Here is a 15702-nt window from a genome sequence, read left to right on the forward strand (position 1 = left end):
AACAGCATGCTTTCCCGATGAGTTGTTGTGGGGTGACTGCATAAAATGTCATCGTGTGAACAAATTTACTTCTATATGATGGTTATTATATCAATATTTCTGTGCACGACATTTCTCGCATAATTAATTTTACCTACACAAAAAGATCCCACATTGTCTATCGTATTTTGTTTTGTCGTAATTTGAACAGTTTACCGAAAAATGTTCTGTTTCCATCAGGCCTGTCATGACATGTTTTATCCGACATGTAGGCTACTTCACGCGCATGAAAAGGTTGGAAACCTGGTTAGTATAGCAGAAATATGAGGCAGAGATTTAGGGCGCGTTCGAGCAGATCACTTTTGTCAATTTGCATTATATAAAACATTTCGACTGTAAATTTCTTTTATTGCTCTTTACAAACTTAATCCTGCACCCATCACCTGCATTGTGGGAGGCTCTATTGTCAACCAATCATTTTGAGTGTTTTTGTTTGGCCCAAAGACGTGGCTGAAACAGGAACCAACTTTACCACAAATCATGTCCAGCCTACAGTGAATGAATCAATGTGATTGAGGCTCTATCTCACTAATTAATTGTATATTGTACACAGATATAATTTCAGTTTGTGAGTAGGTGTTGGAGAAATTATAAATAAAACCTTGGCAACACTGCAGTGGCTGAACTTACTTTTTCAGGGCAGAACCTGATCTGAGCCTTGTTGGTGGAAAACCACATTAGTGTCCCCCTACGTCCCTCTTCGACTTTCGCCGACATTCAGTTGCTTTAGCCTTCCTACTCAAACGCGCCCAAAAACTTGGTTCTCTGTTTGACAGAGTTGTACAGAATCTCGCGAGAGTTGACGTCTGCTAAAAATACTTGAGAGAACAACGATTTTTTTAACCACTGATTCCTACCTCGAATGCATTCAACTGACGGGCATTTCACGAAGGATAAATAACGGTATTTCTATTGAAGGGAATATTGGCATATTATATGAAATTAGACAATTGCGCTCAAGATATGTATTTTATGAAATTTGTTTGCAGCGAAGAAATCTCAGATGGAGAAGAGAAAGGAACACAGGAAATAAGCGGTACAGTGTGCACGCTTGCAATAATATATTTAATGTCCTAATAACGGCGAAATATTCGCAAAACTTTTGAATTTTCCTTCCATTACTCTTTCAAATATATTTTCGCTCCTACACCATAAGCTACCAGGTTGCAATACTGGGCTAATATGGGTGGAACAGCGGGCGTTCATAGCCAGGGCCATGGTCGATATTTATAAGTCAATGGGAAGGCAGTTTGCAAAGGCAACTTTTCACATAACGGAAACGGCTTTGCATAACTCCTACACCAGGACTGCTGCGTACGCGCCGTAAAGATGAGAGGCTTTGCCCTTCTCCCCCAAGAGGACTACGACAATGCTTCCACTGGGCAAGACCAAAACATTGATATTGGACGTTGAAATCCATGCCTGAGTCTCTTCAGACCTATTTTCCTTTGTAGGGCGAGATAAAGGAGACTTTCCTCATTGACTCAATGTAAAGGAGAAGAGAAGAGAGCATCCACGTCTGAGAAATGGATAAACTCACCGTCATATCAGGATGCCTCTTTCTAGCGGCAGATATCTTTGCCATCGCCAGTATTGCTAATCCAGACTGGATCAACACCGGAGATGCAACTGGTAAGTTAGGTGAGGGCATTTAACTTAATTAATATATTTCCACACGTTCTGTCTAGTGTCTCATCTGGCTGTAGGCTGCTACAGCTGGCTGTCACCCTGTGTGGCCCCTAAGGGGCTTTGTTGACAATGATCAATAATGTGCATTATAAACCGGGTGGTTCATCACAGAATGCTGATTGACTGACAGCTGTGGTATATCAGACCGCATACCACGGGTATGACAAAACATTTATTTTTACTGCTCTAATTACATTGGCAACCAGTTTATTATAGCAATAAGGTACCTTGGGGGTTTGTGTTAAATGGCCAATATACCATGGCTAAGGCCTGTATCCAGGCACTCTGCAATGCGTAGCCATAGTATATTGGCCATATACCACACCCCCTCAGGCCTTATTGCTTAATTAACCCCTTTGCCACACTATTCTTCTAGGATTTCAGTTCACGTAACCCAACGTTTTTGAATCATTCTCTTTCCACTCTACTGCATCAGCCACACAACACCACCACCCTCTTCCAAATATAACACTTTGGCATTCTGGTGACCTTTCTCTTGAACTTCAGAATCTTATAATGTGGCATCATCAAAGACCTTCTACATTATCTGTTACACTTTATACAAGCAGTCCTGCCCTCTTTCTCCCCACATCCACCCTCTCCCCACATCTACCCCATCCCTCCAAAATACAGTGAGCTACTTTGGCATTCTCTCTCGTCCTCTCGGGGCTTGGCCTCTTGGGGCTTGTCCTCAAACCACCAATTATCATCCTCCACAGCTGGTGATAATTGAACTGCCCTCTACTGTTTCACCCCAACATCCACTGATACCCCATGTCCCTTCTCGGCATATAAACTACCCTGTACAAGATACTAACTCATCTCCCTGATCCCCATGTCCCCTCAAGGCATATAAGCTACCCTGTACCAGCTACAAACTCACCTCCCTGATACCCCATGTCCCTTCAAGGCATATAAGCTACCCTGTACTAGCTATCAACTCACCTCCTGAGTGGCACAGTGGTCTAAGAGCAGGGTGACTGTTGACAAATAGTGTGTCAGACTCAGTGGTGAAGTGAGGGCCACATATCCGGCTATGCGCTTTGAGGTCTGTTCAGCTTTGCACTCACTCTCTGTATGTTTTATGCATCTGACACAGACAGACTGGGGCATTTGTATTTAATCTACAGTATCCAGCCTGAGGACATGGTCAAATTAAGTGCAACAGTAAAGGCTACGACTAAACGATAGGTCACTTAGAATGAGCTAATGCCTTTTAGATACATCTGTAGCCAGCAGATTGTAGTTCCATGCTGTGGCCTACTGCATAAACAACCGGGATAGGTGACATTTTCCCCTTGTCATTGTGAGGTAGGAGCCAGGATGGAAAAGCAAACTTTTGAGTCCTATGTTTAGATTTTAATGGTCTCATTTGTGATCATTCTTTTCTTTTTTATACAAAGAATGAAAACATAGGAGAGACCAAACCAGACATGACATCCCACTTTCCTCCCACAAGTCCTCCCTAGCCCCTGGCCACCAACATCACAGACTAGCCCCTGGCCACCAACATCACAGACTAACCCCTGGCCACCAACATCACAGACTAACCCCTGGCCACCAACATCACAGACTAACCCCTAGCCACCAACATCACAGACTAACCCCTGGCCACCAACATCACAGACGAACCCCTGGCCACCAACATCACAGACAAACCCCTGGCCACCAACATCACAGACGAACCCCTGGCCACCAATATCACTTAATAAATCTAAGGTGACATGGTTCTAATCATGTTATAACTCTTATTATATGTTCAGCACTTTGAGAATTAATGGGAACCTGAAAATGTACATATTAATGACAATTTATAGCCTCCATTACACTGTTACAGCACAGTCCAGGAGCGTTCAGGTGGAACATACCTCCATTACACTGTTACAGCACAGTCCAGGAGCGTTCAGGTGGAACATACCTCCATTACACTGTTACAGCACAGTCCAGGAGCTAATCAGGTGGAACATACCTCCATTACACTGTTACAGCACAGTCCAGGAGCGTAAGGTGGAACCTAAAATGTACACTATTACAGCACAGTCCAGGAGCGTTTGGAACATAGCCTCCATTACACTGTTACAGCACAGTCCAGGAGCGTTCAGGTGGAACATACCTCCATTACACTGTTACAGCACAGTCCAGGAGCGTTCAGGTGGAACATACCTCCATTACACTGTTACAGCACAGTCCAGGAGCGTTCAGGTGGAACATACCTCCATTACACTGTTACAGCACAGTCCAGGAGCGTTCAGGTGGAACATACCTCCATTACACTGTTACAGCACAGTCCAGGAGCGTTCAGGTGGAACATACCTCCATTACACTGTTACAGCACAGTCCAGGAGCGTTCAGGTGGAACATACCTCCATTACACTGTTACAGCACAGTCCAGGAGCGTTCAGGTGGAACATACCTCCATTACACTGTTACAGCACAGTCCAGGAGCGTTCAGGTGGAACATACCTCCATTACACTGTTACAGCACAGTCCAGGAGCGTTCAGGTGGAACATACCTCCATTACACTGTTACAGCACAGTCCAGGAGCGTTCAGGTGGAACATACCTCCATTACACTGTTACAGCACAGTCCAGGAGCGTTCAGGTGGAACATACCTCCATTACACTGTTACAGCACAGTCCAGGAGCGTTCAGGTGGAACATACCTCCATTACACTGTTACAGCACAGTCCAGGAGCGTTCAGGTGGAACATACCTCCATTACACTGTTACAGCACAGTCCAGGAGCGTTCAGGTGGAACATACCTCCATTACACTGTTACAGCACAGTCCAGGAGCGTTCAGGTGGAACATACCTCCATTACACTGTTACAGCACAGTCCAGGAGCGTTCAGGTGGAACATACCTCCATTACACTGTTACAGCACAGTCCAGGAGCGTTCAGGTGGAACATACCTCCATTACACTGTTACAGCACAGTCCAGGAGCGTTCAGGTGGAACATACCTCCATTACACTGTTACAGCACAGTCCAGGAGCGTTCAGGTGGAACATACCTCCATTACACTGTTACAGCACAGTCCAGGAGCGTTCAGGTGGAACATACCTCCATTACACTGTTACAGCACAGTCCAGGAGCGTTCAGGTGGAACATACCTCCATTACACTGTTACAGCACAGTCCAGGAGCGTTCAGGTAGAAAATATCATACAAAGAAGGAACAGAAACAGGATTGAGGTCCACCCATATTGTGTTTTCAGTCATTACTAGCCAGACTTCCCTTGTGAGACTTCCCCTCATCCCATACAGAGAAGGTATGAAATCAAGCAGGGTTAAAAGCCTTTTGTTCCAGCCTAATAGTAATTACCAGGTGGAGAGAAGCATTGTTTGTAAATGGTAATGTGTGGAGTCTTTCCTGATGAGGTCTGCTGGGAGGGAGAATTCTTTCAGATGAAGCACTCACAGCTTAATTATCAAGGAAATTACCTTGACTGGAAGGCCCTGTTTGTGTATCTGCAGTCCAACATATAGTTTTGTCCAGGTGAAATAGATAAATTCTTAGACCTACACTCTTAGAAAAAAGCTTTCCAAAAATATTATTCGGCCGTCCCGATAGGAGAACCCCTTTTGGTTCCAGGTAGAAACCTTTTGGGTTCTGTGTATAACCCTCTATGTAAAGGGTTCCACATAGAACTCAAAAGGTTTCTACCTGGAACCAAAAATGGGTTCTTCAAACGGTTGTCCTATGGGGACAACTGAAGAACCATTTTAGGTTCTAGAATGGCACCTTTTTTTCCTACACGTGTAGATATTCCTGCAAATGAAGTTAACTTGCAGGTCTAACTTATGCTCTTTCCTATGGTATCAGTATTTTGGCAGCACCAGATGATGCTTATTGCTTACAGATAAACAGATGTTGACAGTGACTCCATCAGATTGGCAGATGTTGTTATAAACACAAATGTCTCTTTCACCACCTGAAGTTTAGCCTGGAAAGGAATCATTATGGTTTATTTGTTTACAGCAAACCTCTCTGTAGTTATCCAGGATGTGAAGCTTTATAAAAGTTTATAGAGGTGTGTGTGTCTTAGACTAGCTAATTTCCTGCTTGTTACGCAGGTATTCTGTAGTCGGAAGCAGCAGGGGACTGACTGGGGCTACATGGGGAAGTGTTTACTAACTACAGACATTGGCCCACAATCTCTCTCTCTCACACACACACACACACACACACACACACACACACACACACACACACACACACACACACACCTCCCTCTGTCTCAACGCCCTGGCTATTAGACAAGCTTGATGTCTGATGTGTTACACACTTAAAACAGCTGCTGAACAGTCCCACGAATTAGAAATGTCCCCCAAGAGTCCCATAGAACAAAAAGTACAATTTACACCAATGAAAAGCTATGGAATGGGTGTGTAAGCTTGCTTAATAAGAGAGGGAGATATTGTGTTATGATAGGATATACTATGTCAATCTTTTAACGTTTTATCAGTATCTTTGATTCTTTGACAGTGGAATATGTGACACTATGCTTCTGAGGCAGGATCTTTTCACTAAGGATATGAAGTGGTTGGGATGTGAAGTCCTGGTAGCTTACGCCTATTTCTGTTGTGCTCTTCACTTAGATAAAATAATGTATAGCGAATGAACAGGATATCCTGTGTAGAAAATGGAGGGGCTCAGAGATCATGGAATCAACATAGTATGCATGCAGTATGTTATACTTCAGTGTGCTCTCTCGCTGCAGACTCATACAACCATTCATAGGTATGCTACCTCATAGTTGACACATCTATCCTACTGTATATCTACAGTGCCTTGCGAAAGTATTCGGCCCCCTTGAACTTTGCGACCTTTTGCCACATTTCAGGCTTCAAACATAAAGATATAAAACTGTATTTTTTTGTGAAGAATCAACACCAAGTGGGACACAATCATGAAGTGGAATGACATTTATTGGATATTTCAAACTTTTTTAACAAATCAAAAACTGAAAAATTGGGCGTGCAAAATTATTCAGCCCCTTTACTTTCAGTGCAACAAACTCTCTCCAGAGGTTCAGTGAGGATCTCTGAATGATCCAATGTTGACCTAAATGACTAATGATGATAAATACAATCCACCTGTGTGTAATCAAGTCTCCGTATAAATGCACCTGCACTGTGATAGTCTCAGAGGTCCGTTAAAAGCGCAGAGAGCATCATGAAGAACAAGGAACACACCAGGCAGGTCCGAGATACTGTTGTGAAGAAGTTTAAAGCCGGATTTGGATGCAAAAAGATTTCCCAAGCTTTAAACATCCCAAGGAGCACTGTGCAAGCGATAATATTGAAAATGAAGGAGTATCAGACCACTGCAAATCTACCAAGACCTGGCCGTCCCTCTAAACTTTCAGCTCATACAAGGAGAAGACTGATCAGAGATGCAGCCAAGAGGCCCACGATCACTCTGGATGAACTGCAGAGATCTACAGCTGAGGTGGGAGACTCTATCCATAGGACAACAATCAGTCGTATATTGCACAAATCTGGCCTTTATGGAAGAGTGGCAAGAAGAAAGCCATTTCTTAAAGATATCCATAAAAAGTGCCGTTTAAAGTTTGCCACAAGCCACCTGGGAGACACACCAAACATGTGGAAGAAGGTGCTCTGGTCAGATGAAACCAAAATTGAACTTTTTGGAAACAATGCAAAACGTTATGTTTGGCGTAAAAGCAACACAGCTCATCACCCTGAACACACCATCCCCACTGTCAAACATGGTGGTGGCAGCATCATGGTTTGGGCCTGCTTTTCTTCAGCAGGGACAGGGAAGATGGTTAAAATTGATGGGAAGATGGATGGAGCCAAATACAGGACCATTCTGGAAGAAAACCTGATGGAGTCTGCAAAAGACCTGAGACTGGGGCGGAGATTTGTCTTCCAACAAGACAATGATCCAAAACATAAAGCAAAATCTACAATGGAATGGTTCAAAAATGAACATATCCAGGTGTTAGAATGGCCAAGTCAAAGTCCAGACCTGAATCCAATCGAGAATCTGTGGAAAGAACTGAAAACTGCTGTTCACAAATGCTCTCCATCCAACCTCACTGAGCTCGAGCTGTTTTGCAAGGAGGAATGGGAAAACATTTCAGTCTCTCGATGTACAAAACTGATAGAGACATACCCCAAGCGACTTACAGCTGTAATCGCAGCAAAAGGTGGCGCTACAAAGTATTAACTTAAGGGGGCTGAATAATTTTGCACGCCCAATTTTTCAGTTTTTGATTTGTTAAAAAAGTTTGAAATATCCAATAAATGTCGTTCCACTTCATGATTGTGTCCCACTTGTTGTTGATTCTTCACAAAAAAATACAGTTTTATATCTTTATGTTTGAAGCCTGAAATGTGGCAAAAGGTCGCAAAGTTCAAGGGGGCCGAATACTTTCGCAAGGCACTGTATCTAAACTGTTGAAGGGGTATAACCTCAAAATAATCAGCTGAAGTAAGTAAACCCTGTTGAAGGGATGTTTTCCACTCAGATCTGTCTGGTACTATAATATGATATGTATCAGAGTTGGTAGCATAACTTTCTACCATTAATTTGTGATTCTGATAATTGGGAAGCAGATTTGATCACTATAATGGATGAGGAAACAGGACACAGCAGTTTGGTTTTGTTATGAGTATCATATTAGGGTGCCATGTCAATAGCCACGACATAACAGCTGTGATCAGCATTAGATCCACATACAGTAGGTCTACATGTGTCTTCAAATCAAAGGAATCCTGAGTGGCGCAGCAGTCTAAGTCAGTGCTAGAGGCGTACCTACAGACCCGGGTCTGATCCCGGGCAACATCACAACCGGCCATGATCGGGGGTTCCATAGGGCAGCGCACAATTGGCCCAGCGTTATCCAGGTTAGGGGAGGGTTTGGCCGGTGTAGGCCGTCATTGTAAATAAGAATTTGTTCTTAGCTGACTTGCCTAGTTAAATAAAGGATAAATAAAGGGGGCTGGTGGCACCTTTGGGGAGGACAGGCTCATAGTAATGGTTGGAACGGAATAAATGGAATGCTATTGAATACCATTAATTTACTCTTTGTGGATGGCTGAGCTCATCTCTTTATGTGGATGGCTGAGCTCATCTCTTTATGTGGATGGCTGAGCTCGCCTCTTTATGTGGATGGCTGAGCTCGCCTCTTTATGTGGATGGCTGAGCTCATCTCTTTATGTGGATGGCTGAGCTCATCTCTTTATGTGGATGGCTGAGCTCATCTCTTTATGTGGATGGCTGAGCTCATCTCTTTATGTGGATGGCTGAGCTCGCCTCTTTATGTGGATGGCTAAGCTCGCCTCTTTATGTGGATGGCTAAGCTTGTCTCTTTATGTGGATGGCTGAGCTCGTCTCTTTATGTGGATCTCTTTATAAAGAGACGAGCTCAGCCATCCACTCAGCCATCCACATACATTTTCACGCTGGGAGAAATTTTACAACAATCAGAACAATTGGGAACTATTTCCCCGTCCTCCCTGAGCTCAGCCATCCACATAAAGAGATGAGCTCAGCCATCCACATAAAGAGATGAGCTCAGCCATCCACATAAAGAGATGAGAAAAAAAGAGAGGCTTGTGCATTTATCGAACTGGGAATATTTTCACGCTAGGAGAAATTTTATAACAATCAGAACGATTGGGAACTATTTCACACTGGGAATATTTTTACATGACCACAGTCAGTGTACTATATGTCCTTCAACTTTTGAGGGAGCAGGGCTCATCATATTGGTCCATACTCCTTCCCCCCTCCCACCTCAGTGATGTATGTTCTTGTCTCAGAACCATAATGGGGTATTTGTAAATCTCCGTCCATCTCTCTTATCCAATAGACTAAATATGGTTGTGTCTTGCCTAGGGTTGGGTGGTATCCAGATGTTCATACTGTTTGTATACCGTACCGGGGTATACGGTATTACCGAATGTGCACACAAGGGCCGCGGACGTACAAAACACTTGAGGCAACAGGGATCTGGATCCGGGAAAGGGTTGAATGTCTTGCTGCAACCAAGAAGCTTAATCTTGACATGTAGCCACTTAGCTAGCAAGTTAGCAAACCAAATTCATAGCTGGATATAATTTATTTGACTGATCTTACATTTCTTATAGTTATACTTAACTTATAGTTATGAGCAGTGTGATAGCACGCAGCCCCTGCAAGTCGGTGGTGCCCCCAACCCTAAAAAATTAAAACAGTATTGAAAATCATAACATATGTGTTTTGAAATACTCAGTACACAGTATATCTCACAAGCCTTGCCCACTGTTCGTCTCTCCTCTCTGTCTCCAGCCTCTGGAAGACACAACGTGCTGGCTCAGGGATAACTCCTCTCCTGAGAGAGAAGGGGAAGAAAGGGGTCGGAGGATTTAATTTCACATTTCTCTCATTCAAATCTATACCGATGAATTGTCCTTTGTAGCTGGATGGACGAGGGGGTTGAGTGTTGCTGAGTTGGCACGTTCTGTGTTGGGTTAGGGAGGGTAGGGTTCATATATGCTCTTATTGTTGTTGGAAGAGTTATGTGTTCAGCAGGCCTAGCTTGCTGACTTAATTGGACCCACCAGGCTTTGGGGCAGGAGAGGAGAGGCTCTTTGACAGTGAGTGACTTTCTGATGAATTCTTATCTTCTCCCTCTCTCCTTTTTCCTCTCTCCTTTATCTCATCTCTCTCTGTGGTTTCAGAGGCTCTGGGTCCCCCCTCTGCTTTTGTTATCCTTCCATCCCTCTCTCTCTCTCCCCCTCTTCCCTCCAGCTCTTCCTCTCTCTGGTGTCAGGGGCTCTGTTCCTGAGCCATCCAAGTCTTACGTCATTGATTGATTCCTCAGGGACCCCTGCCATTGGTCCAGGGCCTAAGAGTCCCACTCTTCAGCCTTGTTACCATACCAACCTTCCTTGAGCTCTACTTTGTGTGGTCACAGGGCACTGGAAGTGGAATCCAGTGTCACCAGGGAGGTCATTAGTCCAGATGTGATGTAATGCCTCATACAGATCTTAGCTTTTCTAATGGTGATACCGTCACAAGTTGAGGGATATTTTAGAACTGATGCAATCTACTGCTCTGGGTTGAGTTTCTTCTAATAAAACAAGGTGTACAGAAAATGAAAAGATTCTGCTGAAAAGTGACACGTTGTTGTGGTGTGTGAGAGCACAGTTGACCTGAACAGCGAGAGTATGCTCTGTGTGATGAAAGATATTCTTCGTCCGTGGGTGTATGTGATCAAGCACTCTGTCTGTAGCAGTGCAGGCTGCTGAGGGGAGGACGGCTCATAATGATGGCAGGAACGGAGCGAAAGGAATGGCATCAAACACATGGAAACCATGTGTTTAATGTATTTGATAATATTCTACCTATTCCACTCCAACCATCCCCAATTAAGGTGCCACCAACCTCCTGTGTTCTGTAGATGCTCTGACAGTGGGACTGCTGCTGTGTGGGATCTAACCCTGACTGATCTATCTCTTCTCTCTCCTTCTCCTGTCTCTCTAGGTTCCCTGACGGTAGGCCTGGTGCGGCAGTGCCAGACCATCCACGGTCGTGAATGGACCTGTATCCCCCCGCGGCTGCCCCCTGAGTGGGTCACCACCCTCTTCTTCATTATCCTGGGCATCATCTCCCTCACGGTGACCTGCGGCCTGTTGGTGGCATCACACTGGCACCGCGAGGCCACCCGTTACGCCCGCTGGATCGCCTTCACTGGGAGTACGTTTCATTTTGACTTATGTAACGGTTATTTAACCAGACAGGTCAATGGGGAAGCAGTTCTCGTTTACAGTGACGGCCTGGCCAAGAGACCAAGACTGCAATACGATTAATACAGAAACATGGCCAACACTGTCACCATTTAAGTCATGAGTGGGGCCAGACAGACTCCTGTTAATCCCCTATTCTGGTTCAAATAGTACAGTAGACTAGGGAATAGGCTGTGATTTGAGGAAAAGCCATTAGTTACAGCTTTGAAGCACCTTGAGATTCTTGTTATGTCACTAATGGATGTTAGCTAATTGATTTGAGTAAGCCGAGATGAATGTCACTTTGGTTTCATTTTAGTAAAAGCTTTTGTGTGGTAACTGTGTGGGCGGCAGGTAGCCTAGCGGTTAAGAGTGTTGGCCAGTAACGGAAACGTCGCTCGTTTCACATCTCCAAGCTGAATAGGTGAAAAATCTGTTGATGTGCCATTGAGCAAGGCACTTAACCCTAATTGCTCCTGTAAGTCACTCTGGATAAGAGCGTCTGCTAAATGGCCTAAATGTTCAAATGGAACTGTGCTGAGTGGCTCCTTGAACACCTAGAGTAAATGGGGTTGCTATGAGCGGAGCTAAAACCAGGAGGAGGGATTTTTAGTGGTCCAAGGGATATGACGGAATAACATTCCTTTGTTATTATTATAATTCCAGAGGTAATTTTATCCTAATTATTATCGGGCTAGAATTACCTATTGAGGTATAATAATAACCAAGTAATGACAATTTAATATGACAATGTAAATAGATTTTTTTTTTCAGCTCTGTCAGGTTTCCACGACGATGAAAACGCAAATATAGAATTTAGCCTGAGATCATGTTGCTGCCTACTCTTTAAATGTTGTAAGAGATATTGCTCCCTAAATATGTTGTACTGTGAATAGTGTTTTTAAGAAGACTGTTTCTAAACTTTGTTTCCTCTCTCCTCCATAGTGATCCTGCTCTGTATGGCAGCTCTTATATTTCCTATAGGATTTTACATCGATGAGGTCGGGGGACAACCTTATAAACTACCCAACAACACAGTGGTGGGGTCCTCATATGTACTCTTTGTCCTATCTATATTTTTCACTATAGTGGGACTACTGTTTGCAGGGAAGGTCTGCTTGCCTGGGTGACATATCGGGCACTTTGGTTTTGTAAACATTCTTGCGCTTAGAGAAATGCCTTTGTAGAAGCATTTGCTAGGCCTGACATTTGAAATTGCCCAGCTGGAAGGGAAGAAGACGAACTGCGAGAGCCACTCTTTCTCTCTGACGTACCTTTGGATGACAGGAATCTACGGCACCTAGCCCTGGGTCAATAGGACAGGTAGTAGGCACTAGTCTGTCTGTGTTCATAGATCTTGGAGGAATGGACACCTATCCAGCCCCCTCACAGATCAGTGAACACAGAAGTGTCCTTCCACAAATAGAGTGCCTTTCTGGGTAGTGTAACTTTATTATTTCACCAAATTTGAACATTCTGTCAAAGAGGACATGTTTAACTTCATAACAAACATGATTTTCCCATCTCCTCCTTTTGATATTTTATTTTTATTTCAGGAATAGTTTAACCATATTAAAATGAGAGTTCAGTTCACGTAACTGTTTGAGAGACAAATGTAAATGAATCACTAATCACATGAGATCAATAATAATTTCCAGAAATGTTGTTGTCAAGGCAACACATTATATTACAATGATGCTGAAAACTTGGAAATTTGACGGTTAAGTCAGTTAAAATCTTCAAGTCGGACAAACATGACGTGGGACTTGCCAAAATTGGCATTTTCAGAGAAAACAACAAATGTATTTTAATGTAAAACACACTATTATTGGATTTTTTAAATGTTTAGTTAGAGTGTAGATTTGTGATCCAATTGTTAAATTGAGTGTTTTATCAAAATGTGCACACAATGTCACCAGGACATAAAAGGCACTTTCTTCATGGATCGACCCAGAAGGGGGAGTGGCTAGAGCCTTAAACTGACATGAATCATCAGGACAGGGAAGACTGTCACCCGTGGCCATGACAACAGGAAGTCAAGTCACTCCGCCCCATAAGAAGCACAGTGGTAGAAAGGCTGAAGCCGGCAATAAGAATGATGAAGCCATCATTTTGTAGATTATGCATATATGGTTGGAAGTTGAGTTAGACCTCAGAGCTATTGTCTTGGGTCCTATGAGTGGAGCTGGCCTCTAGATTCATGATGAAACTATTAAAAGCAGGAAGTCTGTTGGATCACATGATGATGGAAAACAATTAGAACTAATTCAATACAATTGTAAAGTATTTCATGAAAGAGTAAAAGTATTTATTTGTTTTCATGATTGCATTATTTTCCCAAGATGGAGCATTTATAGTAATTTTTTATGGTCAATGCACTGTATCATGGAATTCCTACATGTCTGTTTTCTTTGCTTTTACGTCTGTCAATTTGTTCTCATGACTGGCTGACTTGCTCATGTAGGCTACATAGACAGCATGGCTGTTGTTTGAGGAAGCACTGTGATATACATGAACTACTCTGGAAAACCATCTCATTAAAAGTTACAAAACATGACAAATGATCTAATCAATTACTTTAGACTGGGGAGAACATTCTGTATCATATAAGCAACTACAGAGAACAAAAATCTAAACGCAACATGCAACAATATCATGCAGCGCCACTCATCTCCTTTGCATAGAGTTGATCAGGCTGTTGATTGTGGGCTGTGGAATGTTGTCCCACTCCTCTTCAATGGCTGCATGAAGTTGCTGGATATTGGCAGGAACTGGAACGCGCTGTCGTACATGTTGATCCAGAGCATCCCACACATGCTCAATGGGTGACATGTCTGGTGAGTATGCAGGCCATGGAAGAACTGCAACATTTTCAGCTTCCAGGAATTGTCTACAGATCCTTGCGACATGGAGCTGTGCGTTACCATGCTGTAACATGAGGTAACAAGCAGGGAGCAGATTTTGAACCCTCAACATTCTAGCCCGAAGTTCAGCATGCTATTGACCTTGCCCAAATGTATTAATTGGGGTTGGGGCCGATTGTGACGAAAAACACTTAATCAATTGGAATCTTTAACATGTGGAAAGGGGAAAAAGTACTATTATTAGTTTTTCACAAGCGTAGCAGGATGGGCTATTAGCTGAACAATAGACTATTCAACCTTTACTAAAGAATTGTCTAATAGCCGAGCTAGGTGTAAACCTCCCCAACTTGCAACAAATCATTTGTATCTATCTTTCCACATCTACCTACACACGGTTAATGTTATAAAAAATATATCTATATTTCTATATTGGTCATGGCTCCCGAGTGGCGCAGCGGTCTAAGGCACTGCATCTCGGTGCAAGAGGCTTTACTACAGTCCCTGGTTCGAATTCAGGCTGTATCAGTGCCATATGGCTGTGCACAGTTGGCCCAGCACCATCCGGGTTTGGCCGGGGTAGGCCTTCATTGTAAATAAGAATTTGTTCTTACCTGACTTGCCAAGTCAAATAAAGGTTCAATTTAAAAGACAACTGGCGGCAACCACAGCTAAATAGCCCAGTACTGTACTACCGACCGTCACGTTGTACATCACCGTATTTTCCATTCCATCCTAATGGAAACCCAGAGGGTTTTTCTTGGAATAGAACAAACATAATATTGATCAAATGAATTAAGCAAGTACCAGTCAAATTTTGGACGCACCTACTCATTCCAGGATTTTTCTTTATTTTTACTACTTCTACATTGTAGAATAATAGTGAAGACATCACAACTATGAAATAACACAGGCCTCCCGCGTGCCCTGCATTCTGTAGTACAGACATGGCCTACTCTCCCTTATGTAAGGAATTAGGCACTTTCCCATGTCTACTACAGTATAGATTGTAGCCTGCATCAGTAGCCTAATAAACAAATAAACACATTTCATTAATAAAAAAAAATTTAAAAAATACTCTTTCAAAATGCAGATGTAGATTTAGTTATGGACTCATAACGAATTACTGTGGGAATAAATATCACTGATTTATAGAAATATTGGAACAAAGTTGTCTAATGAGGGCAAACCATTTAGAATCCTCCAATCCTGTAGGCTACCGTCACGTTGTACAGCGTCATATTTTCCATTCCATCCTAATGGAAACTCTGGGGGTTTCGTTTTTTGTTTATCTCTGAATAGAAACACAATAATATTAATCAACTTAATTAAGCCAAATTTCTTAAAATCAATCCCATATACTGTGTTAT

The 15702-nt window shown here is 43.0% G+C and overlaps 1 protein-coding gene across 2 annotated transcripts; it reads left to right on the top strand.

The window, feature by feature from the left end:
- The first annotated feature begins 858 nt into the window (after positions 1-858).
- On the top strand, positions 859-14028 carry LOC112259568 (uncharacterized protein C16orf52 homolog B). Of its 2 annotated transcripts, none has more exons than XM_024434207.1 (3): positions 859-1680; positions 11230-11442; positions 12417-14028. In XM_024434207.1, exons 1-3 carry the CDS (start codon positions 1566-1568, stop codon positions 12599-12601), a joined length of 513 nt encoding a protein of 170 aa, XP_024289975.1. In that variant the 5' UTR covers positions 859-1565; the 3' UTR covers positions 12602-14028. The 2 variants fall into 2 exon arrangements, with proteins under 2 accessions (XP_024289975.1, XP_024289982.1); XM_024434214.1 differs by having other exon boundaries at positions 859-1671.
- The last annotated feature ends 1674 nt before the right edge of the window (positions 14029-15702 follow it).

This window comes from Oncorhynchus tshawytscha, linkage group LG27, assembly GCF_018296145.1.
Source record: "Oncorhynchus tshawytscha isolate Ot180627B linkage group LG27, Otsh_v2.0, whole genome shotgun sequence".
NCBI lineage: Eukaryota > Metazoa > Chordata > Actinopteri > Salmoniformes > Salmonidae > Oncorhynchus > Oncorhynchus tshawytscha.